Source organism: Urocitellus parryii, chromosome 15, assembly GCF_045843805.1.
Source record: "Urocitellus parryii isolate mUroPar1 chromosome 15, mUroPar1.hap1, whole genome shotgun sequence".
Lineage (NCBI taxonomy): Eukaryota > Metazoa > Chordata > Mammalia > Rodentia > Sciuridae > Urocitellus > Urocitellus parryii.
Window position 1 is genome coordinate 14,100,955 of NC_135545.1, and position 26,350 is coordinate 14,127,304.

The 26,350-nt window shown below is 48.0% G+C and overlaps 1 protein-coding gene and 1 long non-coding RNA gene across 4 annotated transcripts; one reads left to right on the top strand and one right to left on the bottom strand.

The window, feature by feature from the left end:
- Positions 1 to 1,845: 1,845 nt before the first annotated feature.
- LOC113199276 (uncharacterized) lies at positions 1,846 to 5,502 on the bottom strand. Its single transcript, XR_003302945.2, has 4 exons — positions 5,203 to 5,502; positions 4,903 to 5,024; positions 4,373 to 4,400; positions 1,846 to 2,018 (listed from the first exon to the last, which is right to left on the bottom strand). It is a non-coding gene; the product is annotated as an uncharacterized LOC113199276 (long non-coding RNA).
- Positions 5,503 to 5,580: 78 nt separating this feature from the next.
- On the top strand, positions 5,581 to 20,146 carry Hnrnpl (heterogeneous nuclear ribonucleoprotein L). 3 transcript variants are annotated; one of them, XM_026412124.2, is made up of 13 exons: positions 7,618 to 7,909; positions 9,742 to 9,860; positions 10,626 to 10,863; positions 10,992 to 11,077; positions 12,041 to 12,137; positions 12,220 to 12,292; positions 15,621 to 15,692; positions 15,804 to 16,084; positions 17,317 to 17,438; positions 17,827 to 18,028; positions 18,936 to 18,993; positions 19,092 to 19,187; positions 19,756 to 20,145. In XM_026412124.2, exons 1-13 carry the CDS (start codon positions 7,646 to 7,648, stop codon positions 19,812 to 19,814), a joined length of 1,767 nt encoding a protein of 588 aa, XP_026267909.1. In that variant the 5' UTR covers positions 7,618 to 7,645; the 3' UTR covers positions 19,815 to 20,145. The 3 variants fall into 3 exon arrangements, with proteins under 3 accessions (XP_026267912.1, XP_026267908.1, XP_026267909.1); XM_026412127.2 differs by lacking the exon at positions 7,618 to 7,909 and adding an exon at positions 5,581 to 5,639 and having other exon boundaries at positions 15,621 to 16,084; XM_026412123.2 differs by having other exon boundaries at positions 7,616 to 7,909; positions 15,621 to 16,084; positions 19,756 to 20,146.
- Positions 20,147 to 26,350: the final 6,204 nt, after the last annotated feature.

Below are 26,350 nucleotides of genomic sequence, written 5' to 3' on the forward strand. Positions count from 1 at the left end.
AGGACTGGAGAGGTGGCTGAGTGGTTAAGCACCCCCAGGCTCAATCTGTGGTACCAAAAAGGAAAAAAAAATGGTGACTGGGGCTGTAACTCAGTGGTACAGTGTCTCTGGGTTCAAATCCCCAGTGTCAAGGCAGGGGTGGGGGGAGATAAGTTTTGAAAAATAACAGCAGGAAAAAAAAAACCAACAACTGAGAAAGAAGTGATAATAAACAATAATGTGATTCATTAAATAAACTGTACCTCTTCTTTGAGGCAGCATTTATCCTACAGATACATTTGCCAATGTGAAAACTGATAGATAAATATCAGGCCGATCATTTAAGTTCTCTTTGTGCTAGTGAAAGCCTAGTAACAGCCCCCATGGCCACCCACAAAGTAGATTACGGGACATCATGCAAGAAAAACTATCCAGACATTGAAAAGAAGTTGGGCTGGGGAAGTAGCTCAGCAGTAAACAAGTCCAGGTGCAAGGGCACCACACCTGTAATCCACAGGGCAGGCCAGGGCAGGAAGATCACAAGTCTGAGGACTTGGCAACTTAGTAAGACCTTGTCTCAAAATAAAAAAATAAAAAGGGCCAGGGATGTAGCTCAGTGGTAGAGCACCCCTGGGTTTAAGCCCAAGTAGTGCTCAAAAAGAAAAAGACTTTCTCATAGACTCTGGCTGGAAACATGTCGTACTTACTAGAAAGCATCACTAAGAATGGGAAAAGAGCTTTTTTTTTTCCTTATAGCCAAATAATTAGGAAATGCCCCCCTACACACTATTTAGCCCACTGCCAGAATAGATTGTGTTACATACCTACAATGGAATGATACACAATAACAAAAATGAGTGAACAAAAAAGGATTTAAAAAAAATTTGTAGTTGTAGATGGACAGAATGCCTTTATTTTATTTATTTATTTTTATATAATGCTGGGGTTCGAACCCAGGGCCTCACATGTGCTAGGCAAGCGCTCTGCCACTGAACCACAACCCCAGCCCTAAAAAAGATATTTCAACCACTCTGGACAAATCTCAGCGGAGCCAGGCACAATGGCGCATGCCTATAATTCCAGCGGCTCTGGAGGCTGAGGCAGGAGGATCATGAGTTCAAGACCAGACTCAGCAATGTATGGAGGCCCTAACCAACTTAGTGAGACCCTGTCTTTTTTTTTTTTTTTTTTTTTTTTTTTAAGAGAGAGTGAGAGAGGAGAGAGAGAGAGAGAGAGAGAGAGAGAGAGAGAGAGAGAGAGAGAGAACTTTTAATATTTATTTCTTAGTTCTCGGCGGACACAACATCTTTGTTGGTATGTGGTGCTGAGGATCGAACCCGGGCCGCACGCATGCCAGGCGAGCGCGCTACCGCTGAGCCACATCCCCAGCCCCGAGACCCTGTCTTGAAGTAAAAAAATAAAAAGGACTGGGGATGGGTATTTCAGTGGCTAAGCAACCTTGGGTTCAATTCCAAGTACCAAAAGAGAAAAAGGGCTGAGATATAGAGCATGTGCCCAGCATTTATGAGACCCTGGGTCCAATTTAGCCAAACAAAAAAATAGAGAGGGAAAAAAATTTATATTTATGTACATATTTACAACATATGAATGTATATTTGCATGAAATAAATAATATTACGAATAAATATATTTTATTATTTATTGTAAATAAATTATTATACATATATAACATAAATACATATATTTATATATAAATGATTTAACTTCTATTTATAATTTTATATAATCTATTATAATATATACTTATATTTGATAATTTAATTCATAATTGAATATACTATATTTATTGTTATATATAAACATAAACATATTTATATATAATACAAACAATGTGATTCCATTTTATGAGATCTCTGAACAGAAAAGATTAAACAATAAAGAAAAAAAGGTTTGTAATAAAACCATAAAGAAGAGCAATTATAGGGCTGGGGATGTGGCTCAAGCGGTAGCGCGCTCACCTGGCATGCGTGCGGCCCGGGTTCGATTCTCAGCACCACATACAAACAAAGATGTTGTGTCTGCCAATAAATAATAAATATTGAAATTCTCTCTCTCTCTCCCTCTCTTTAAAAAAAAAAAAAGCAAGTATATTATAAAGACAAATTTCAGGACGACAGTGGTTACCTTTTTTTTTTTACTTTTTTGGTACCAGGGATTGAACCCAGGGGCACTTTACCACTCAGCCACATCCCCAGCCTTTTTATATTTTAATTAGAGACAGGGTCTTACTGAGTTGCTTAGGGCCTTACTAAGTCCCTGAGGCTGGCTTTGAACTTGGTGATCCTCCTGCCTCAGCCTCCAGAGCCCCTGGGATTACCGGTGCACCCTGCCTTGCCTGGCTTAGTGGTCACCCCCTTGAGTGCAGAGATGGCAAGGCAATTCAAGGGAGACAAGGAAAAGGGCCCAAAGACACTAATATTTTATTTTTTTAAGGTGGGTGGGGAATATCTAGGCATTACGTTACAATTTTAACGTAATGCTTTGGTTTATAAGATTGTTTAAGACAAATAATGAAGCAGTTCTTTATATACAAATACAAAATGATCCTCCAAAAAAAGTCAAAGACCAGAAACATTTGTATGAAATATGGAAAAGGGTATCGTACAGTCAATGTCACACATTTTCACTCTTTAGTCTACAAAGAACCAATAGGCACTGCACATACTTTAGGTGTGTAGGTGGCCGGTGCCATTCAGGTTTGTGTTAGAACATTCCATGACGTTCACGTGACAAAATTGCCCAACCATGCAATTCTCGGAACATTTCCCAAAGTTTCGTGATGGGGGATGTGTTCAAGAATCTGCTCTGTGCGTCTAGGATATTTCTGGAAGGACACTCAGGGATTGGTAGCAATGGCTGCCTCTGGGAGAGAAATGAGGACAGGCAAGGAGGCTGATCATTCTAAGTTTGATGTTTGATTGCTGTTTGCACCACGAACGTGTATTGCCTAATTAACTTTTTTTTTTTTTTGCCTAATTAACTTTTGTTGTTGTTGTTGCCTAATTAACTTTTTTTGTGGTACTGAGACTCAAACCCAGGGCTCAGCACACCTGAGGCAAACGCTCTACGACTGAGTTATAGCCCTAGCAGGACTCCACTGTGGTGTCTCACACTGGTGACAGCAGCCAAAGTAACGGGGGGGGGGGGGGGGGGGGTGCTGGGCACCAGCCACTTTGAGCCCCACAGGAGCGGTTTGGAGTCATGGCTCTGCCTATTGGCACCTCAGGGTCTTTACGCTGGCTGTCCCTCTGCTTGGAATGCTCTTTTCCCAGTATCCACAATGTCACCTTCCCAAAGAAGCCTCCCCTGGGGACCCCTCTGAGCAGCGCACACTGCCCTCACACAACCCTGGGTCCCCTTCGCCTCATTTTTCTTCCCAGCCGTTACCGCCATCTCACAAGTTTTCCCCATTTATTGTCCATGGAAAGTCATCCTGAAGTGTTGATTTTAGCTCTGTCGTTGACATTGACGGTTTTAACCCACCTGCCCCAGATGGTGTGGGCTCAATTAACAACTGTTGAATGCTTGAATGCCTGCAGAGAGGGTCATTGAGGAATCAGGCCTCACTTAAGCAGGGGAGGCCCCAGGAATTATGCAAACATCAGTGTACTTACCAGGAAGATGGCTGACATTGTTAGGCTAGACCTTCTTATGGGACCTCTGTGGGGTATGCATGCCATTAACCAAAATGCAATGTACAAAATGTAAAGCATCCAAAATGTAATGTACACCTAAATCCCAGCGACTTGGGAGGCTGAGGCAGGAGGATCACAAGTTTGAGGCCAGTATCAGCAACTTAGCAAGACCCTGACTCAAAATAAAATAAAGGGCTGGGCTACAGCTTGGTGCTGGGGGCCTGCCTAGGCCCTGGGTGAAAGGAAAGTGAGGAACCGGGAGATAGGTGAGCGAGAAATAGGTACACAGGAGAGGTAACTTGTCAGAGCTGAAGGCCATCTCTCCATAGATGGAGAGAGACAACAGGCTTGGGATTTGGGACTTTTATGGGGCAGGTTCAGGGATTAGAGCCAGGCGGGTCCTACTGCGGGTGGTTAGGGGTTGGGTTGGTGTGAGGGGTGGTGAGCCTTTCTCAATTAAGATGGCCGTCCAGATGCTAAGCAAGGACTTTACCTTCCCCCCCTTTTTTTTTTGTTATTGGTGGGGTTGGTATGAGGGGTTGGTGATGCTCCCTTGGGCGGGAAAGAAGGCAGGCAGTGAAGGGTTGGGTTGGTATGACAGGGTGGTGAGCCTTTCTCACTTAAGATTGCTGTCCAGATGCTAAGCAAGGACCTTACACTGGGTTCCATCCCCACTACAGAAAAAAAAAAAAAAAAGAAAGAAAGAAAAGAATAAAGTAATGGGATACATAACTTACTTTTGGCCCCCAAAGTCTGGACAGGTTCCTATGGCAGAAGAATAAAAAGGTAGTTAAGTGGGGAGCCATGATTAAAACTATGGAGAGCTGGCAAGGTCGCACATCCCTGGCATCTTAGCAACTCAGGCTGAGGCAGGATGGTAAGTTCAAGGCCAACCTCAGCAACTAGTAGGCCTAAGCAAGACACCCTCTCCAAAAAAAGGTGTGTGTGTGTGTGTGTGTGTGTGTATGGGGGGGGGGGATGTGGCTCAGGCACAGTGTTAAGTGTCCCTGGGTTCAATACCTGGTACCCAAACACACACAAAAACTGTGAAGATTAACTAGGCTGGCACGGTCAAGACCAGACACCCCAGAAGAGGCAGGTCAGATAACAAGGAGCAAAATGGGGAAAGAACATCCAGTGAGTGGAGCAGCTAAGGCAAAGGCCCCAGGCAAGAGTGAACTTTGGCTATTTAACAAATAAAAGGAAAGGCAGTGTTTGTGCCCGCAGAAAACTAGTAGAAAGCGGGTAGGTGTGGGTTTCCAAGAACCTGTGCAGCTCAGATTTCGATCGGCGTGGTGGAGTTGAGGGGAGTGACTTGCTCTTTGACAGGCGGCCCTGCTGTGGAATTTCCAGCTGTTCCGCGCACTCTGTGGGCTTGTTTTAGGTCATCTGTGAAATGGGGGTAGGCCTCTTAGGTCCCCTTTGTTCCATGCACCCAAGCAGTCCTCACGATCACCCTGGGGAAGGTGCTAGGACTGAGTCCCTAATGGTGAGGATGACTAACTCAGTTTCCCAAAGCAGCAGCCTCCTATCAGAACACGGTGCCGTGACCCCGAGCCTTCCTCACCTCCTCCTCTACTGCTGCCCCCAGAACCACACAGGCACTGCAGGGCCGGGCTGTGCCTCTGCCTTGACGTCAGACAAACCTGCCCGGCCACTGACACGCTGAGGCGCCTTGGGTCAGTCACTTGCACCCGAGTCCGTTTGGCCATCTGTACCACGCAACCCAACGGACCAACCCGGCACTTGGCTGACCAAGAGGAAGGACGACTCTGCCTGCGGGGGTGGGGGTCTGGGGAGGCGCGGAGTTCGAGTGCGGCGGCCGGCGCTCTTCCTACTCCTTTCTGGCCTCGTGGCCTCCACGGTCTTCCCCGCACACATTTTTTTTTTTCCACGCTGAAAAGAGGTCGTGGTCCCTTTAAGGCCCGCCCCTCCCTCCCCCAAAACTTCCCAGTGTCTGCTCTTTTCGATCCCGGACGGCCGGCCAGGCTCGCCGCCGAGCTGGTAGGGGACTGGGGCGCGGGGTCAGGGAGGGGCGCGGGGGCACTAGCCAGAGGCGCTAGCCGCGGCCATCCGCGCGGAGGGCTGGGGGTGGGGCGGCGGCCGCGAGCGTGGGGTGCAGACGGCGCGGCCGCCGGGTCGCCGCCGTGGGCGCGCGTTGAGGGGAGAGCGGCCTGCGGCGCGCGGCGCCCGGACCGGTTCCGCGGCGTTCAATCGGCGCACGCCGGCGCGAGGGGCGTCCGGGCCGGGCGCGGGGGCGGGGAGGGGAGGGGCCCGGGGTCCTCCCCTCCCCCACCGCATTCCTCTGACGTCTGGGCCCGCGACCCCGCCCTCCGCTCACGTCACGTGGCCCGGAGCCCGTGGCGCCCTCTGTCCCAGTCCTGCCGGGTTTTGTGATCTTCCGGGTGCGACTTGGCAGTTGATTTTAGGGTCTCCTCAGATACTTTCCCACAAAACTTTAGTCCCCCAAACTGGCACTGTTCCATTCTTTCTGTGCCCTTGACCCCATTTCAAACTTAGTTTCCGCAGGGCGCAGACTGTGGGAACCCCTTCACCCTGGCGGAAAGGTTCCGGAGCACCTTTGGGCCCGTCCTCCGCCTTTCCCACGACCCCTAGACTCGCTTGGCCTCTTCTCATTCTTTTCTTTTTATTTAATTTTTGGTGATGGGGATGGAACCCTGGGCCTCGAGCAGGCAAAGCGAGCGTCCTGCCCTGAGCCACACCCCTAGCTCGTCCGTGCCCCCCGCGGGGGTGGGGTCAGCCCCATCACGGGACGGGATCTCCGCGTGGGATCTGGGCCCGGCCCCTCCACTACTGTAACTCCGGCGCCCCGCCCCCGAGCTCGGGTCTTTGGGCTTCGCTGGAGCCTCTGAGGGTACCGTCCCGGGAGTCCTCTTCAGGGCTGTCAAGTGAAAGCCAGAAGGCAAATCCTGGGGGTCCGGGAGGATAGGGAGCTGAACTCTGCACCGACAGGGAGTTGACCCTTAGCTTCTATTGGAGGGAGAGCGGGAAAAGTATTCTGCGGAGAGGGGCGCACAAGGGCAAAGATGGAGAGGTGTGGGAAAGCTCCTTCCCTTTCTGCCAACTGAAAGGAGTTACTGTGGCCAAATTTAGAGGTGGAGAAATGACTGCCCAACTGACAGGGTGAGAACAGAGTTAAAAAGGGGGGGGAAACAGCCGCGAGTAGGTTGGCTGTGAAGAGGTACAAGGTACAGTGATGGGAATGTAGATAGCAGGGAATTGCCCTCTCTGTGGCTCTAGACTTCCGGAGCGGCAAACATCAGACAATCAAAAAATACCCGAGATACTCCCGCGATCGCTTCCTTGAAGAGTCGCCCCGCCTCTGGAGGCCCCTAAAAGCACATAAGCGCATGCGTCCTTGCTCAGATCCGTTCCTAGACTGCGCCAAAGAGCGCCTGTGGCTCCCCTTTTTCACCCAATCAGAGACCATCAGTAGTCCTACCATCTAGCGAGAGCGTACTCTTTCCACTCTCCATTGACCAATTGGGTGGTGACAGAAAAGATAGGCATCTGTAGTAACCACTGCAAAGAGACAAAAATGAACGCCTTCCTTGCCTCCTTGCACAGTGGCTCTGGAAGGTAGTCGTGACTGGGGAGATTTTCAGTTTGACGGACTAGCGACAAAACCAACGAAAGTGGGAAGGAGGCGGGACTTCTCCCAAAAGTTGGACAGTCGCTCCTATTAGGCGCTCTTGGTGAGGCCGGGCAATGCCAGAAATCTGACCTATCAAGTTGGGGTTTATTTTAAGGCGGCGGGATTGGAGAAATGACTGGCAGAAAGCCCTGGCCTATAAGGAGTGTTTCAGACAAACGAGGGTGGGCCCTTCTGCAGAACGGCGTGAGCCGTGTCCAATAGTCGTGTAAGGCGTGCAGAAGCTTCCCCTCCCCCCGCGGCGGGGCCAGTGGCTCCCCCTATCGGGTGGGGGCGGCGGGTGACGGGCGGGTCCCTCCCCCAATGAGAGGCGGGGGGAGGCGGGTTCTGCGCCGCCATGTCGCGGAGGCTGCTGCCCCGGGCGGAGAAGCGGCGTCGGCGGCTGGAGCAGAGGCAGCAGCCGGACGAGCAGCTGAGGCGGTCGGGAGCGATGGTGAAGATGGCGGCGGCAGGCGGCGGAGGCGGCGGTGGCCGCTACTACGGCGGCGGCAGTGAGGGAGGCCGGGCTCCTAAACGGCTGAAGACTGACAACGCCGGCGACCAGCACGGAGGCGGTGGCGGCGGCGGTGGAGGAGCCGGGGCAGCGGGAGGCGGCGGCGGGGTGAGGCTAGGGCTTTAGACTCTGGGAAGGGTGGGAAATTTTCGTACTTTCAGGGTATTTATTTTGGGGGGCCCCTCTGCGCAGGCGCCTAGGCCCTCGCGCCGCTGACGGGAGTGGGGGAGGGGCAGGCGTTGGGCAAACGGCGGGGATTGCGCGAGGACAGGCACTTGCGCGTGCGCGCAATCCTGAGCGGGGGTTGAGGGGGTGGAGGAAGCTGCTCGCGTTGCGGGCAACGTATTGCGCAGGCGCCGCGGGCTAGCGTGTGGGGGTCGGGCACGCGGCCGGGCCGTTTTTCCCCCCCTTTATCATTTTCTTCTGTGGCCCGGTGCGCAGGCGCGCTTCTCTCGCCTGGCCTCGTGGGCGGTTGGGGGGGCATCTCGTGAGCGGGAACGGGTGGGCGGCGGCCCGGCGGAGTGGGGAATTCCGGCCGATCGCTGTCTGATCCCAGTAGCGTCACGCCTTGACTCCCGGCCTCCAGTTATTGATTTATTGAAAAATATACCCCAGCGTAGAACATTTTCCCTATTTTTGTGGGCGTTGGAAATAGGAAGATTTGCGAGAAGCAGATTTAGTTGTCTGGGAGTTGAGCCAGACGTCGGAACCTTGACACGTTTGCTTACGATTTCAATTTCTTGGAGGTTGATAAACTCAAATATTCCCCGGTCATCTGTCCACGGAAGGAGGGATTCAGCCTCTTAAATCTGCCACCCCCGAAACAACACCAGTTGTCCCTTGTGGGTCGGGGCCAGCCCCATCCGCGGAAGTTATTAAAGGGCTTCTGCTCGGTCTTCCCGGGCTCTGTTTGACCTGCTCAGAAGTCATTCTATTAAGGAATCGCTGTTCTGTGGGTTGGGGGCAGATATATGAATTCCCAGTTTCCAGAGAGGAAACCAGCAAAAGATAAGGGAGATTCCATCACATAGCTAGTGAGGGACAATTCTGGAATTAGAACTCAGGACCCATAACCACCGGGAAGGGAGTGTCTCCTGTGGTTTGTGTAGTCGGTTCCTGAAATAGAATCCAGTTCTGTCCCTGTTCCATGGTCTTGTGCCCAGTGATTTCTCAGACAGGAGGCTGGGCCCAGAGCCCAGGAGAGATGGAGGAGAAAGTTACTTTGCTCCTGAGTCCCAGAGGCTGCTATCTCTGTGACTGGAGAGACACTTCTGAGAAGGAACTTAGTGGTGTGGGTTGAAGTTGCTCTTCTTTGAGTTTCCTCACCTCTTTTTCTTTAGTCCAGCTTAGGCAGTATTTTTCAAAGCAGATTTTGGTGGGAGCGATAAAAGGCATGAAGGAGTCAAAATTGTCTGGTCCTTCACAAGTTTAAGGGCACATACTATTTTGCCCTGGCTGGACTTGGGGATGACTGGTGGAGGACAGTCCAGTCGTGCCTGGTTTGCTCAACCAGAGAATACAAAGAAGGTGGGGGCACATGCAGAAAACAGACGTCTGTTCACACCACAGCAGATAGCTGTTTAAGCCTCGCCTGCTAGGTTGCTTTCTAAGCCACTGTTCTGTGTTTCCTTGATTGAGCAGGAATGCTCTTGATTGACCAGAGATGGTCCTTGGAGGGATGTAAAAGTTGAGATTTTTTCCCTTCCACCTTTTTCCCTTTCTCAGAAGCTAGAGCCAATGGGCAAGTGGCTACCACTCAGAGCTGTTATTCTGCTGGTCCAGAATCCTTTTGGGGTGATTGGGTTGAATTGCTCCCTCTCTTCTGCCCCATGCATCTTTCCTGGGTGACACGTAACTTATTTGACTGGATCTCCAACAACACAGAGGACTATGATCTTGTATGTCACAAAATGAGGTGTTGTTTCTGTTTCTTTTTTCAGGAGAACTACGATGACCCCCACAAAACCCCTGCCTCCCCAGTTGTCCACATCAGGGGCCTGATTGACGGTGTGGTGGAAGCTGACCTTGTGGAGGCATTGCAGGAATTTGGACCCATCAGGTATGGGGCCCAAAGACCAGGAGCTGGGTCTGAAAAGTCAATTCCCTAGTGTGCTTGTTTTTGTGTGTGTGTGTGTGTGGATAGAACTTGGGGCCACTTGACCACTGAGCCACATCCCCAGCCCTATTTTGGATTTTACTTAGAGACAGGGTCTCACTGAGGTGCTTAGTCCCTTCCGGTTGCTAAAGTTGGCTTTGAACCTGTGATCCTCCTGCCTCAGCCTCCTGAGCTGCTAGGATTACAGTGTACCACTGTGCCCAGGTCCTAGTGTGCTTTTGTGACACTGGTTTCTGGTTGGAAGTAGTGATTTTGCCTTTCTGGTCTGAGGTCCTTTGACTAGGTTTACACCATCTCTACTCCTGGGGTTGGATCCTCTTGTAGCAAGTTCCACATCCTTTCTTCTCTTTTTCTCTGCCTCATACTTTCTGGTCAACATTGCTTTACTCAGCAGCAAATTTTTATTGACTATTTGGCACAAATAGGTGGGAATACAAAAGGGAACAAAATTATTCTAGACTCCTTTTTTCAGAAACTTGTCCATCCAGAAAGGTCAGCGCTATTATAGGGTAAACTCTGGTATGTGGGAGGCACCTGACTCAGTCTAGTGAGGAGGAGAGGTCAGAAGGAGGTCCCAGAGGAAGGGATGACTTAAAACTACACCTGTGGCATGGAGTATTGGGGTTGGGTCATTTCAAAGAAAACTGGAAGACATTCTCATAATTTCCATTCCCCCAAGATAATTGAAACCTATGTTCTCTCTGCCAGCTATGTGGTGGTGATGCCTAAGAAGAGACAAGCACTGGTAGAATTTGAAGATGTGTTGGGGGCTTGCAATGCAGTGAACTACGCAGCCGACAACCAAATCTATATCGCTGGTCACCCTGCTTTTGTCAATTATTCTACCAGCCAGAAGATCTCTCGCCCTGGGGACTCAGATGACTCCCGGAGCGTTAACAGTGTGCTTCTCTTTACCATCCTGAACCCCATCTATTCCATAACCACGGTGCGTGTCAGCAGGCATTCCTGTAGGCTCCTCTGCAAAGTGTCCTCCCTTCTTCATCTCCTCGTCACTTTCCCACGCCAGACTGATTTCCCAGGACTCCTTCATCTTGCCTGTCTTTGCTTTTACAGGATGTTCTTTACACTATCTGTAATCCTTGTGGTCCTGTCCAGAGAATTGTCATTTTCCGGAAGAATGGAGTCCAGGCCATGGTGGAATATCCTTTATGGGGAAATAGGTGGCCTTTTGGGTGGGGTTCTCACAGGGTGTGGCTTCAGAACATTTTTTTGCCTAGCATGTGTATACTGAATGTCCGCCATATACCAGATGCCTTTATAGAGTTCAAGATCTGATTAGAGAGAGAACTAGAAACCAGACATATGTTGTAACAGTGAAAATCATAAGAAAGAATGAACTTTAAGGGCTGGGTTGTGGCTTAGTGGTAGAGTGCTTGCCTAGCAAGTGGTTTTGATTGGGTTTGATTCTTAGAACTGCGTATAAGTAAATAAAATAAAGATCTGTTGACAAGTAAACACTATTTTAAAAAGAATGAAAGAATGAATTTTGAGATTTATGGGGAAAAGAGTATAAAAGGAGACATGGACAGGTCCCCAAGGAAGGCTGTCCTATTTCCATGAGGAGACAGGAATGGGCATTTCAGGTGGAGGGTAAATGGCTTTTGCATAGGTCATGAGATAAGGAGGGGAGACATGAGGATTTGAAGAGTGTGGAATAGCCCACAAGGGAGAGGGTTTCCTTTAGAGTATCTTGGACAGTAGTGTGGTGCTTTGTCAGGGTTCACTAGGAAGCTACTAATGGGCTTTTCGGGAGGAATTATAACCTGATGTTTCTGAGGTTATGGCAGCATGAGAGACAACTGGGGCAAAGAAGGTGGTGATGACTTGGCTTGGAGTGGTGGTGCTGAGGACATGTTACCATTTCTGATGATGTCAGGGCTAGTGCAGATCATGGGAGTACTCTGGACAGTGGCCACTCCTCCATGGGCAACACTCCAGTCCCATCTCCACAGTTGTGACTTGTCACCTGAGGCTGTGGCGGTAAGCTGACCCCAGAGCCCACATACACCACAGTCTGAGTACTGTCTTGAACTCATCCCTGAGACAACTGGAAGTCCTTTCCAAAGAGCTTCAACGAGGGAACCTTCCTTAATTAAGCTCACATTTGACTCAGTGCAAAGTGCCCAGCGGGCCAAAGCCTCACTTAATGGGGCTGACATCTATTCTGGCTGTTGCACTTTGAAGATTGAATATGCAAAGGTAGGTTTGGGAAGTGATTGCTCCTTGGCAGCTTCTAGGTGAGAGGGGATGGCTGGTCTCAAGCTTTGTCTTGTCCTTACAGCCTACACGCTTGAATGTGTTCAAGAATGATCAAGATACTTGGGACTACACAAACCCCAACCTCAGTGGACAAGGTAATCCTGACGGCCACTTTGTTCTAAACATACCTGCCTCGCCTTCACTCGACTAGTGCACTTCATAGACCCGGGCTCAGGGTTATGTAATGCCATTGGGCTCCCTATGGACATGGGAGGGCCTTGGGGTCAGTTTTTGAAAAAGACACCCCAGTGATAAGAGGGCGAATGAGGGACCTATGCGGGTCCTGCCTGGGGCCCTCTGAAGAGCTGAGGGTGCAGAGTCAAGGCTGAGGCTTGGACCAGGTGGGAAGCATGGCTTCACTGAGGATGAAGCCTGGCAGGGGGTTTAGAACCCAGTAGCAGCTCCCAGTTGGATATTGCTGCTTTCCTTCTAGAGCCTGGTTAGGGTCATTGACTCATTTCCACTGGGCCAGGAATGGTCCTCTTGCTCTCTGCTGTTGAGAGGGTCTGGTTGTGGGGGTGACAGATGGAGCAAGTGATGAGGGCTGCTGGACTTTGCAGCAGAGCTTTTGAGCAAGCTGACCTTGTGGAGGTCAGACATTCTGGATTGGACCAGGGCGGACATGCCACACCTCATTTGTAGAGGGGACTCAACAACTCTGCAGGGGGCCCAAATGGACTACCCCCTTCCTAGTGTCTGCCAAGAATGGTTTGCCTTTGGTAGGCGGGAGAGGTGGAGGATTGCCTTTGAAAAACAGCGGCACCCCCTCTGAAAATCAGCAAGACCGTCCAAATCTTGGTCTGATTCGTCGGACTAGGCCATGGGCTGAGGGAGGAGGCTGGTTGCTGACATCGCAGAGGCTCTGGGAGCCAGAGGCCCCACTCCTAGGGAGGCCTGTTTTGCTCGCCTTTGCAGCTGGGAAAGCAGTGGGCAGGGTGGGCTAGACTCTCCCCAGGACCCTCACAATAGGCCCTGTGGGCCTGGCTGCTCCAAAGGTCAGAGACAAATTGGTGACCAAGTGAATGTACCAGAGCGGGCAATGGCATTACATGACTGCTAACAGAAACATGGCAACCAACCATTTCTTCTCCAAGGAACATAAGTAGAAGATGTGCAGACCGGCAGGGGCTAGTGGCAGGGGCTGGCTGTGCATTGGTTTTGATGCCTCTCAGCTTTGGCTGCCCCAAGGCTGGGGCCCAAAAAAAAAACGAGGGCTGATGAGGTAACCTGGAGTGAGGGCGGTGCTTCGCCACCCCCTCAGGAACCATACTTCAGCGGCTCTGCCTCTGCACATTGCTCACCAACACACAGGGTAGAAAACCACTAGCTCTTCCTGGAGAGAACAGAACATGCAGCCTCCACCACGTCCCCAGAAACAGCCGCAGACTTGAGCTCACTACATCAAGAACACCACACCGCGCTCCAAGGAACAGCTACAAGCACAGAGACAGAGGCAGACAGAGACAAAGAGAGAAAGAAACGCAACATGGCAGCAGACACTGCTTTTTTATTAAACATTAAAAAAAAAGGTCAAAATCCAAGCAAACTTGAACCCAAGAATGTACACAGAAGTAGGAAACACAGAGAACAGAGCTCTCCCAGCCAGCCAGCGGTGCTCTTTTCGGAGAACGTTTCATAGACTGAAGTAGATTCCATGGGCCTCCAAGACAATAGGATCCTCTCTCCATTCCTCGCCATATGGGTTGCTTTTTTAAGTCCTTTGGTTTGGGGAGGGCCTTCTTTTTTTCTTTTCTGTTTTGATATTTTTATTTTTTCTGCAGTCACCGGCTGCCAACATAATCTGCACCAACTGGAGATCAGAAACAAACCAAAAAAACTTAAGCCACAACAAAAAAAATCAAAAAACCAAAACAGACCTAAAACCAGGCAGCCAAACAGCTCAGAGGCACACAGTTACCTGCTGGTGGGTAACCAGGCGCGCTCCCAAGGCCAAAAGCGCGGGCATAGTGGGGCCACTGGCACACTTCATACCAGGAGACACGCACATGGAGCGCTACACAGCCAGAAGCACCGCACTGCAGCACACAATGTGAGGAGGTGACAACACGGAGGGACACTACCCACTTCATACACCTTTATTTCCACTTTTCTGATATCTTCTGAGGACAGAACATCTGTGAGCCAATTTTGATTAAATCAAAACATTGACTTTTAAAACAATTCTTAAAAATGTAGCGGATGTGTACCGTAACTTGTATTTATGACTGTAAAACCATGTGATGCAGGGTCGCAGTGTATGTTTGATGGGACGCCATCTTTCAGAACTGTGCTAACTCACTGTTGAAGCGTCCAATGGTAAGAGAAAATACAGATTTGTTTTTTGTGACAAATGGACATTGTACTCTGTACTTCTGCTGTAAGTAGCCCTTTTCCATCTTTGTAATGACTTGACTGTTAAAAAATAAAACCCAGGCCAGGTGGCAGAAAGGGGCATTGGTTTCGAGCCTTGGGTTTTGCAGTCTGCCAGACCCGGTTCAAATCCTGGCCCAGCCACTAACTTGCTTTGTGACCTTGAGCCAAAGTGTCTTTTAACTGCTCAGTTAAAAGGTAACTACTCAGTTTTTTTTTTATCTGTAAAATGGGGCTAAAACATTAGTACCTACCTCATAGGGTTGTTGTGAGGAATTCAAGAAGCTGTGATGTCTGTAAAGCGTTTAGCCCAGTGTCTGCCACTTAAGCGCTAAATTAATGGCAGTGGTTATAAACTGCAGCTGGGGTTGGGGGGTGAATCTGCGCCATTGTTGGGTCTGAGAATGTTAATGCCTTGTACATGACTGCTCACTTGATCTGATTCTGCTGTTGCCCTGCTCGTCAGCTCCTACAGTCTGTCTCCTTGGGCTGGATGGGACTGGGGAGGAGGGTGACTGGGCCCAGGGTTGAGAACAGAGGGACTAGAGAGCACAGGACAAGAGAATGGAACCTAGAGCTCCCAGAGCCTTGGGGTTTTGGTGGCCAGACTTTATCCTGTGTCTGCCCTTCCTTGGTTATTTTATCGGCTCTTACCCTTTCCTCCCTTCATTGGGAATTACATTGCAAAGCTGCTCTTGGCCCTTCCCTTCCATCGGTTCCATAGTAGCTCACAAGTTCCCCAGAGGACCCGAGAGCTGGGCTTCCCCAGGAGGCTGGGGTGGGTAAGAGTGTGTAAGCAGAAAGCCTGGCTTTTTCTCTAAGAAAGGAAGCTGGCCTCTTTGGGGTGGGGAGTGGGGTTCCAGCCTTAAGGTCTGGGCTTCATGTCCATCCTGGGTTAGGACTTAGGAAGGCATCCCCAGCAGCCCTTGTAAGAAAGGGTTTGCAGTGAAACTCATGGGAGCTGAGCAACTTTGAGATTAGCCTTTCTAGTCAGAAGGGAGAGGGACATCCCTTTTCTTGAGTTCGACTTGTAACTATTTTCTCTATCTGCAGGTGACCCTGGCAGTAACCCCAACAAACGCCAGAGGCAGCCCCCTCTCCTGGGAGATCACCCCGCAGAATATGGTGAGGGCAGGGGGTTCCCCTCCGTGGACTCCCGTGGCTCATGTGCCCCTGCCCGCCGCCCGCCGCGCAAATTCTCACCCGTCCTCCCTCTCTTTCCTTCCCACCCCCCAGGAGGGCCCCACGGTGGGTACCACAGCCATTACCATGATGAGGGCTACGGGCCCCCCCCACCTCACTACGAAGGGAGAAGGATGGGCCCACCAGTGGGGGGTCACCGTCGGGGCCCAAGCCGCTACGGCCCCCAGTATGGGCACCCCCCACCCCCTCCCCCACCACCCGAGTATGGCCCCCACGCCGACAGCCCTGTGCTCATGGTCTATGGCTTGGATCAGTCTAAGATGAACTGTGATCGAGTCTTCAATGTCTTCTGCTTGTATGGCAATGTGGAGAAGGTGAGCTTTTGCTGCGACAGTTGCCTTTAGACCCAGCAGGCCCAAGGAAGGCTCTGGGCCTCAGCTTGCCAGGCAGCAGAGGGGGAAGAGCCAGTGGGGAACAGGCCTGCCTCTGAAGTGGGTGACTCAGGCGGCTCAAGTAGTCTTTGCAGATGGGTTTTGTTTTGTTCTCACTGTGTCATTGTGGTTTTGGTTATTTATTTGAATTGCCAGTGTTAATCTAGGATTTTATCATGTTAAAAAAAAAGAACTAGGATTTAACCAGTATGTGAATATAAAAATTCAAAAGGTATATAAGAATGTACCCATTAGAACATTAGGTAAGAATTTCCTGGAAAACGTTTAACTGTTCTGACAGTCCTGGGCCTTTTTGCATTCCCTGTGGGCCAGGGCTGAATGTTGGCTGACCTGAGACCGAGTGTGTGTTTTGTTGTTTTTTTGTTCAGACCAACTTGGTCTTAGAAGCCTTTTAAGTCTGTAGCCCCTGGCTTGCCCATTGATAAGTGGGCATGGTGGCACATGCCTATAATCCCAGGAACTCAATAGGCTGAGGCAAGAGGATTCTAAGATTTAGGCCAGTCTCAGCAACTTAGGAAGACCCTGCCTCAAAACTTAACCAGCGGCTGGGGATGTAGCTCAGTGATAGAGGGCCTCTGGGTTCAATCCCTTGTACTACCCAAAAAAAAGGAAAAGGAGTTAATACAAGGCAAGGGTCCATGTGTATAGTTTTGTTGAAGATGTGGAAGAGGAAGTAATTTGTTCAGTTTTCACAAACCTTAATGGCACAGGAAAGGATGGAGGTTAAATTACTTCCCATGTTCACATAAGCAGTACTTGGAGCTGAATAGCCTGGCCTGGCTCTCTGCTGCTCTATCTTGCAGTATCTCAGTGCAATACCCACATAATAGGCCTGCCTTTGGGTCTAGGGGTGCAGCTCAGTGGCAGAGGGCTTGCCCAGCACCAGTTTGGTCCCTGGCCCTGCAAAACAAAACATCCTTTACATTGTGAACAGGCCCTGCCTTGCAGTTAGGAAAACACTGCCTATACCCTGCTGCCTGGATTGAGCATGCTCATAGGCCAGGGAAGTTTTCCAGGTGGCCCTGATTCCCCTCTTACAGTGAGAAAATATTAAGCCCAGAGCCAGAGCAGGCATTATTGTTTCTGACTAACTTTGGAGGGGTAGCTAACTTCATAGCTGGGCAGTAGTACTGACTGCAGCTGCTTTTCCCCAGGTAAAGTTCATGAAAAGCAAGCCGGGGGCCGCCATGGTGGAAATGGCTGATGGCTATGCTGTTGACCGAGCCATTACTCACCTCAACAACAACTTCATGTTTGGGCAGAAGATGAATGTCTGGTAAGTTCTGTCATGCCAGGCAAGGGAGGGTTGGAGAAAGACCAAGGAGAAATGGGTGGGAGTGGGCCTAGCAGAGGTGTACAGTGAGACTGAGATGGGTACTTGGGCTGGAATGGGGTGTGGCATCTGTTCTCTGCCCCTCTTCTGAGGCCATGGGAGAAAACAGGTCAGTCTTGCCTCTGCAGTGGAGCAATGTCCCCTGAGGCACACCACACTATCAGACAGGCACAGGGCACACTGAGCCTCTGAGGGAGACCATAGTAGAAGACTTAGGAGATAACTGAGGGTCTGACAAATCTTCCCTTTTATTTCTTCCAACAGTGTCTCCTAGAAGACTTAGGAGATAACTGAGGGTCTGACAAATCTTCCCTTTTATTTCTTCCAACAGTGTCTCCAAGCAGCCAGCCATTATGCCCGGTCAGTCATACGGGCTGGAAGACGGGTCCTGCAGTTACAAAGACTTCAGCGAATCAAGAAACAATCGGTTCTCTACTCCGGAGCAGGCAGCCAAGAACCGCATCCAGCACCCCAGCAATGTGCTGCACTTCTTCAATGCCCCTCTGGAGGTGACCGAAGAGAACTTCTTCGAGGTGAGTGCCATGGAGCTTCTCAGGCAGCTCGTCCCTCACCACTGGCAGAGTGCTTATTTTTGTTTTTCAACAAACAAATTATTGAGTTTCTCTGTTGGTCTCTGGGTTGAGCTAGAACAAACGAGGACAGGTGGGGATCCTTGCTCACAGTCTTGGCATGAGAGAGTGGCACCAAACTTGCAGCATCAGTTGAGTTTGCCTTGATCCTCCTGCATTTTTGGCAAGCTGGAGCTGCTGCTTATTCCCTGGGAAGGTCTTCAAGAGCCTGGAGACAGAATGCATTCTTGATGGATGCCCTGTCTGGGCACCTCAGTGTCTGCATAACACCCAAAGGGAGGGCCTAGATAACTTGGTCAGAGGGAAGTGGGACAGCTAGCCAGAGAGGAGAGCTAAAAGCAAGAGTTCACTTTGGACCCTACTGTGACCTCAGGTGATGCCCTGAACTTTTACTTGAGCAAACACTTGGAGGATGTTGATACCCATATGGTGACTAAAGAGAGGAGATTAGAAAGGAATATTTTTAGTCAGTCTTTGGCAGTGTTGAGAATTGAAAGCTGTGTTTCTTTTCATGTCACAGGGACGCTTTAAAGAATATATGATCGTGCCCTCCATATGTTTTCTTTAAAAGAAATCGTATGAGATTAAGGGGCTGGGGTTGTAGCTCAGTCATGGAACACTTGCCTAGTAAGTGTGAAGCACTGGGTTTAATCCTCTGCACCACGTAAAAAATAAGTAAAGAAATGTATTATTCTATCTACAACTAAAAATATTTAAAACAACAACAAAAAACTGGAAACCATTCCTCCAGAAACACTCAAGCCCTCGGCCATATGGGCCCTGGTCTGCTTGAGTTCCCTTTGTGTAGTCCTTGTGCCCTGAATTCCTCCACCCTCTGTTTCTGCTGCAGATCTGTGATGAGCTGGGAGTGAAGCGGCCAACTTCTGTGAAAGTATTCTCAGGCAAAAGTGAGTTGCATCCCTGCCTTCCTCCACTGAGTCCTTGGCCAATGGTAGGCCCCTGCTTGGTGGTTGTCGGCTCCACCAACTCCTTTCTTTCTACTCAGGTGAGCGCAGTTCCTCTGGACTGCTGGAGTGGGAATCCAAGAGTGATGCCTTGGAGACTTTGGGCTTCCTGAACCATTACCAGATGAAAAACCCAAGTGAGTATCTGTGTGTCCTGAGTCATTCCCCTGGTAGCTTGGTAGCTTGGCTGGCTTCAGGCCAGAATTGTCCCTCCTGCCTTTGAGACGGGACCCACGAGATTACCTCCCTGTCACTGGCAGGCAACTAGGACCTGGTCGCCAGGAGAGCTGTCTGATGATGGGTCTCCTGGGAAGGCCAGCTAGGCTGCTTGCTGTCATCCACTCTACCTGCTTGGGAGTTGTGTGGACTTGTCCTCCAACAAGCTGTCGTTCTTTTTGTGTCAGACTGGCAGAGATGGTACCCCAAAGGGGGCTTCACTTGGCCATCAACTAGAATTTGCTGGGCCAGGCCCCATTGCGTAGAACAGCTAATGTGGTAGGAATGAGCTCCTCCGTGGGAGTGAAGGAAGAAAAGGGAAAATACTTTGTGTATTTGGTTAATTTTTTTAAGTTTCATATCAGGCAGTGACAAGTTGAGACTCTGCACAGTTAAACTGCAGAAATGGGAGGTGGGTACAGATGAGAACCAGGTCCGGGAGTGTTCCCTGGAGAGCCCAGCCAGACTTCTCTGTCCTCTCCTTTGCAGATGGCCCGTATCCTTACACTCTGAAGTTGTGCTTCTCCACCGCTCAGCATGCCTCCTAATTAGGGGCCCAGGAAGAGTCCCACCCGAGCAGGAAAACGTTTCTCTTTCCTTTATGCCGTTGGTTTTTTTTGTTTTTTTGTTTTTTTGCAAAAGTTCTTGTATTCCTTTTTTTAATGCTAGGTTAGTAGAGGCTTAACCATAATGGAAATGCTGGAAGTCTGGAGGGGGAGGGGAGAGGGGGAACTGATATCTCCCAAGATTAACCTTCACTTTTTAAAGATTATTGTACATGTGATTTTTTTTTTCCTGTTCATACATTTGTGCTGCCCATGTACTCTTGGCACATTTCAATAAAATTGTTTGGAAAATAAACATAGCACTTGCTGGGATTGCAGGGTGTGTTTGCTTCCCTCACTCTTCTGAAGAGGTACTGGCGGGTCAGGGCACAGCCCCCAGGCTCTCAGGAAATGCAGGCCCAGCCCTCAGAAGTAAGGTGGGCTGTAGATGGGAAGGTGCAGAGAATGAAGGAGTCCTGTGGAGGAAAACCCAGCAGGCCTTAGCAGCATTCTTGGAGGGCTGTGCCCAAGCGAGCTCTAGTTGAGAATCATTCAGAGTAAGCTATTAGAGCCCTGCACCATCATCATGGCCTGTTCCAGCTGTGCAGGAGACAGGTGCAGGAGGGTCACTTGAACTACAAGTTAAAGACCAGTCTGGGCAATGTAGACGCCTCCATCTCAAATAAATGGTGTTGAGATTTAACCCATCCTGGGTTTAATTCCCAATACCAAAAAAAAAAAAAAAAATGTTAAGCTTCAAGGGACCCTAAGGCCCTAAGCCTTGGAAGTAAATGTCTGCCTTTTTTTTAAATCCACAACTCTGTTTCTCTTTTGAGACAGGGTCTCAAAAAATCTGTAATCCTACTTGAGCCTCCTGAGAGCTGGCCTTACAGATGTGCTCCACCATGCTGGACATGTCTGCCTTTTTAGAAAGTTGAAAAACAGCTCCAGAAAGTAAGTTCTGCTGAATCCATTTACTCAATGGTTATAACTCCCACCCCCCCTACTGGGGATGAACCCAGGGTGCTGTACCACTGAGCTCCATCCCCAGCCTATTTTTGATACAGGATCTCACCAAGTTGCCTAGGCTGCCCTCACTTTTTTAGTCCTGGCCCAACTTTCTGAGTTACAACTACTTCGTAATTTTTTCCTAAGGAAGTTTTCATATCTGCATTTTTATAAAAAGAGAACCCTTTGTGCCATTTGTGTTGTGTTCTGAATCATACTTGGTACACAACCATCTCCTTATCTCTACCCCTGTAGAGTATCATTGTGTGGGTGTGTCCTGAAAGTAATTCCCAGGTCTGTTTTGCCACTGCAAACATTGCAGGGTATGGTCTTTACACAAGTATCTTAGAGAACATCTCTGATACTAATCTGGAAGTAAATTCCTAGCAGTGAAGTTACTTGGGTTAAAGGATCTAAATAATTGTAGTGAATGGCAGAACTCCCCACTTGGCTATGTGAGCCCAGGAAGATGGCTCCAGTTAGCGGGCAAGACCTAGGAGTCTGGTTGGTTAAAGGACTTTGCTCATCCTGCAGGACAGATCACAGTGACAACTTAGAATTGGACATAGGTGTGCTTTACAACCTGCTTTGAAAATTGAATCTGAAGTATTAAAATTTACATCGTGTACTTCTATTGGACCAACCTACTTCACCAAAGAAAGCTCACTCCTAAATCAACTAGGGTTTGCTTTTTAATGAAGGGGATGCAAAGTAAATTTTACCAGTCGGTCACCCAGCATCCAGTGTCATTCCCTGTTAGTCTCCTTCCATTGATGGTCCACAGGGGTCTTTTGGATATAAAGCCATTTACAACTACACTTTTTTACTCCAAAGAGTTATACATGTGTTAGGTATTTCTATTTTTTTCCCTTACATGTTTTTATTTCTGTATAGAGGCTTCAGTGTTTTCCATAGTATGGATAACTAAACAGTCATCTGTTGATAGTTTCTGTCTTTCTAAAGAATCTGCTTATATAGTCTAAAACTGGCTGGCAGACATGTTCATTAAGAAGGGAAGTTCCCCATAGTCCCACTGGCCCAGAGACATCTGTTCACCACCTTGGTGAGCATCTCCCTAAGCAGCCTACTTAACCAATATTTTTATGCTCTTGGGTGATGCATTTTCCAAGGGATTTTATTTTTTTAAAAAAAAACAATGTATGAAATGGACTTCCCTGAAAAATAGGACCCTGTAATATTTTTATTTTTATTTTTTTTTTAGTTGTAGGTGGACACAGTGACTATTTTTATGGGGTGCTGAGGCTCAAACCCAGTGTCTCACTCATGCTAGGCGAGCACTGAGCCACAACCCCAGCTCTGGAATATTAAAGGGATGAAATTTCTCAGGGAAGAATGACACAGACAAGTAACTCTCAAGTCTGAGAAGGTTAACAGACATACCAGATAATTGGGAATTAAAAAGTGGACCAGTCTTGGCCAGACAGGGTAGTGCACTCCTGTAATCCTAGTGCCTTGGGAGGCTGAGTGAGGCAAGAGGACTGCAAGATTGGGGCCAGCGTCCAACTTAAAAGGCCCTAAGCAACTAAGTGAGACTGTCTCAAAAAAAAAAAAAAAAAGGTGGGCGGGGCTGGGGTTGTGGCTCAGTGGTGGAGCGCTTGCCTGGCACATGTGAGGCACTGGGTTCAATTCTCAGAACCACATATATAAATAAGGTTCATTGACTACTAAAAATATGTATTTTTTTACAATTATTTTTAGTGATGAACCCAACATCTTGATTGATTTATTTTTATGTGGTGCTGAGGATTGAACCCAGTGCCTCACATGTGGGAGGCAAGTGCTCTACCACTGAACCACAACCCCAGCCTTAAAAAAATATTTTTTTTTTTTTAAATTTAGGAGTTTCCTATATTTTTCCAGGCCTGTCACTCCCAAATTCCTGGGAAATCTGTAAATCTACATTTTTTACTGTTAAGAAGAAGTAATTTTTCCCACCAAGAAGTAGATTAAAGAGATATGACATTTTAATAAGTTTATATTTAAGGGACTTTCTATGGTAATCTACTAATCATATAATGGAGACCACATCAGCCTAAGGACCTGAGAAGGACAAGACCATTGTAAACATCTTTTTAAAAATTATTTTTAATTTTTTCTAATTAGTCCAGTCATACATGAGAGTAGAATGTATTTTGACACATAGAACACAAATGGAGCACAACTTCTCATTCCTCTGGCTGTGCGTGGTGCAGTCACACCGGTAGTGTAATCATACATGTATACTGGGTGATAATGTCTGTCTCTACCGTCCTTCCCCACCCCTCCCTTCACTCTCCTGCCCAATCCAAATTTCCTCTGTTCTTCTTTAACCCGCCCCCCAATTATATATCAGCCTCTGCTTAGCAGAGAAAACATTCGGCCTTTTTGTTCTTTGGGTTTGGCTTATTTCACTTAGCATGATATTCTCCACCCCCATCCATTTACCTGCAAATGCTATAATTTCATTCTTTAAGGCTGACTAATATTCCATTGTGTACATATACCTCATACATATACCTCTTGATATCCCTACATACCTTGCAATGCCCACACTCCTAAGTTTTATTCAAAAGAAGAGCCAGGAACCCCAAAAACACATCCCTCACTTTGGAGGTAGCTGTCTTCTCCCTTGAATGTGTGTTCTCAGCTTTCCTAAATAAATCTGTACCTCTCTTGACATTTGCTGAAAATTTCTTTTTCATCACGTGTATATGGGAACTCCCCTGAGTGCAGTTCCCTCTCTGAGGACCCTTCTCTGGTGATAACTGCTTCTCTCCCATGACTTCATCTCTTGGCGCCCCAGGTGGGAACCTTGAGGCCTGGACTTTGGAGAGTCTGAGCCCCTCCCCTTCTGCCTGGCTCTGACGTGTGTCGTGGGTGCTCCTCTCTTGGTCTTTCCCTCTGTTTCCTCCACTTCTAAAGACTGAAGAGCCAAACTGGAGTCACCTTACTTGCCACGTTGGGTGTCTGGGGAAGCCCCAAGCCATGCAGATTGGAGTAGCAATAGGGGCTGGCTGACACCCACCCAGGGGTCTGGCAGGGTATTAGAACTCTGAAACCATGAAGGAGCTCAAAGGGCTTTAAGTCTTTCCTTTCCTCTCTGCTTTACCCTGCAGTTGCGGAATGGCCCAGTCTGCCCTTGTTGAGCTAGGCTGTCACTAGCTGTGAGGTGCTACCTAAGTCCATTTGAAACCAAAGGCAAAATGTGTCACTTTTCAATTCAAGTCGCTATAGGACTTGAACAAGTGATAGTTCTCTCTTCCTTGTCTAAAGCCCTTCTGGGCCCTTAGAAGAGAGGGCTTAGGGCTTGTTCATGAAACACTGGCCACAGAAGACACTTCCAGACCACCAGCCCCGGCCCTGGGTGGGTGGGAGGGAGCAGCCGGCATGAGGGATGGGCCTCCCAGCATTTTGAGTTCCCCCTCAGTTCTTCAAATGTGATACCAGAAAGCAGCCAACCTCAGTAATCCCCACAGTAGACCTGATCTGTCTTCCGGGGCAGCCTCTTACTCTGGAAGCCTCTTAATGATCTGAGTGCCAGTTTCCATGCCGCAGCTAAGCCAGCCCATCCTGTGCTGCCACCGTCAGGAGCATCCTGAGCCTGTGCTCTGACTGAGTCACGCTGATTCTTGTGTTTATTTTCACATTCTCTGTACTCAATATTTGGGGAAATAAGTTATTTCAATATTGACCTGTCTCTTTAATAGATATAGTCCTGAAGGAAAAGTGTCCTTCTCTTTGTCCTCTTGTTCTAATTGAGGATCACCCCACCCCCACCATTGTCTGTCTAAAAATAGTTACACCTTGGAAAAGTGCAGCTGCTATATAGGGTGAGCTACATCCCTATCCCTTTTTAAAAATTTTTTGAGGGTTTCAGAAAAATAAATATTTTTTTACTTTGAAACAGGGTCTCATTAAGTTGCTTAAGGTCTCTCATTAAGTTGCCCAGGTTGGCCTTGAACCCAAGATCCTCCTGCCTCTGCCCCCTGATCCCTGGGATTACAGGAGTGGCCCCTGGGCCCAGCTCACTTGCTATACTTCAGATAGTTTTGTTTTATGTCAGATCTCAAAACTGGGATCCTCCTGCTTTAGCCTCCCGAGTAGCTGTGGGTGCTCCTGTGCTCAGCTGCTTTTAGGGTTTTTCTTGACAAAAATAATAACTTTGGAATGTTAACTGTGCTTGTCTGATATCTTGGTTTCATGGGTAATCTCCAAATAGCTATTAAAATGGATAAATTAGGTAAGTATAAATAGAATAAATATTTATAAATATATATTTTAAAAGATCTGTGTTGTTTATAACATACTAAATCATCAGTTGCTAAATATAAATCCAAGTACTCTTGATTTTATAAAAAAGACAGTATACTCATGTCTGTCAAATGTTTCCAATCGTTGTATACAAATATAATGCACCAATAAAAATATGCAAATTTTAAAAACAATATTGTATATATGTACAAATATGTAACAGCACATCCCACCATTATGTACAACTATAACATGCCAATAAAAAAGTGAAAAAAAAAAAAAAAACAATTTCTCTTTTGTACTGGGGATTGGGATTGAACCAAGGAGTGAGTTTTGTCCCCAGCCTTTTATATTTTATATTTTCAGACACGGTCTCACCAAGTGGTTTAGAGTCTCGATAAATTGCTGAGGCAGTCTCCAACTTGTGATCCTCCTGCCTCAGCCTCCAAAATGGCTGGGATTACAGGTGTGCACCATCACATCTGGTGATTTGTCTACTTTAAAAAATTTTTTTTTCCCTGTATGATTGCACAAGTGGTGCAACTCTGCATCATGTACAACCAGAGAAATGAAAAGTTGTGGTCCATTTGTATACAATAAAACAAAAAGCATTCTGCTGTCACGTATAACTAATTAGAAAAATTTTTTAATGTTTGGCGTGAACATACTTTATATACAATAGAGTTATGAAAACTTGTGCTATAAATGGGTAATAATGTGTGTAATACATTCCACTGTTATCATGTATATAATTTTTTTAATGTTTAAAATAAAGTAAAATAAAAATTTTTTCCACATCTAATTTCAAAAAAAAAAATTTAAGGATTATTTCGAAATATAATTTTTTCTTGTGGTACTGGGGATTGAACCCAGGGCCTTACATATGAGGCAAGCACTATATCCTATATAGTGAACTATATCCCCAGCCCCTCAAAATATAAATTTTAAAATAATGTTAAGACAAAAGGAAACTCAATAAATAAGAAAAGATATTTTTAAAAAATATTTATGGGGGGGCTGGGGCTGTGGCTCACATGTGCTCACTTAGCACAGGTGAAACACTGGTTTTGATTCCCCAGTACCACACAAAAAAATAAAGGTATTGTGTCCATCTACAGCTAAAAATATTAAGAAGCAGCAGCAGCAGCAGCAGCAGCCCCTGCTGCCTGTAACTTGGGGGACTTTCCAATGTTACCTACTGATCAGATAATGGAGGCCTATCAGTTAAGGACCGGGAGAAGGCTGGTACCACCAAAACCATCAGACTGAGGTCATCCCTA

Excerpts from the sequence above, each read along its gene's own strand:
- Hnrnpl (XM_026412123.2), top strand. The coding sequence starts at position 7,646 with ATGTCGCGGAGGCTGCTGCCCCGGGCGGAGAAGCGGCGTCGGCGGCTG. Across the intron at positions 9,861-10,625 it reads CAGGAATTTGGACCCATCAG|CTATGTGGTGGTGATGCCTA; the intron begins GTATGGGGCCCA and ends TCTCTCTGCCAG. Across the intron at positions 17,439-17,826 it reads GGGCAGAAGATGAATGTCTG|TGTCTCCAAGCAGCCAGCCA; the intron begins GTAAGTTCTGTC and ends TTCTTCCAACAG.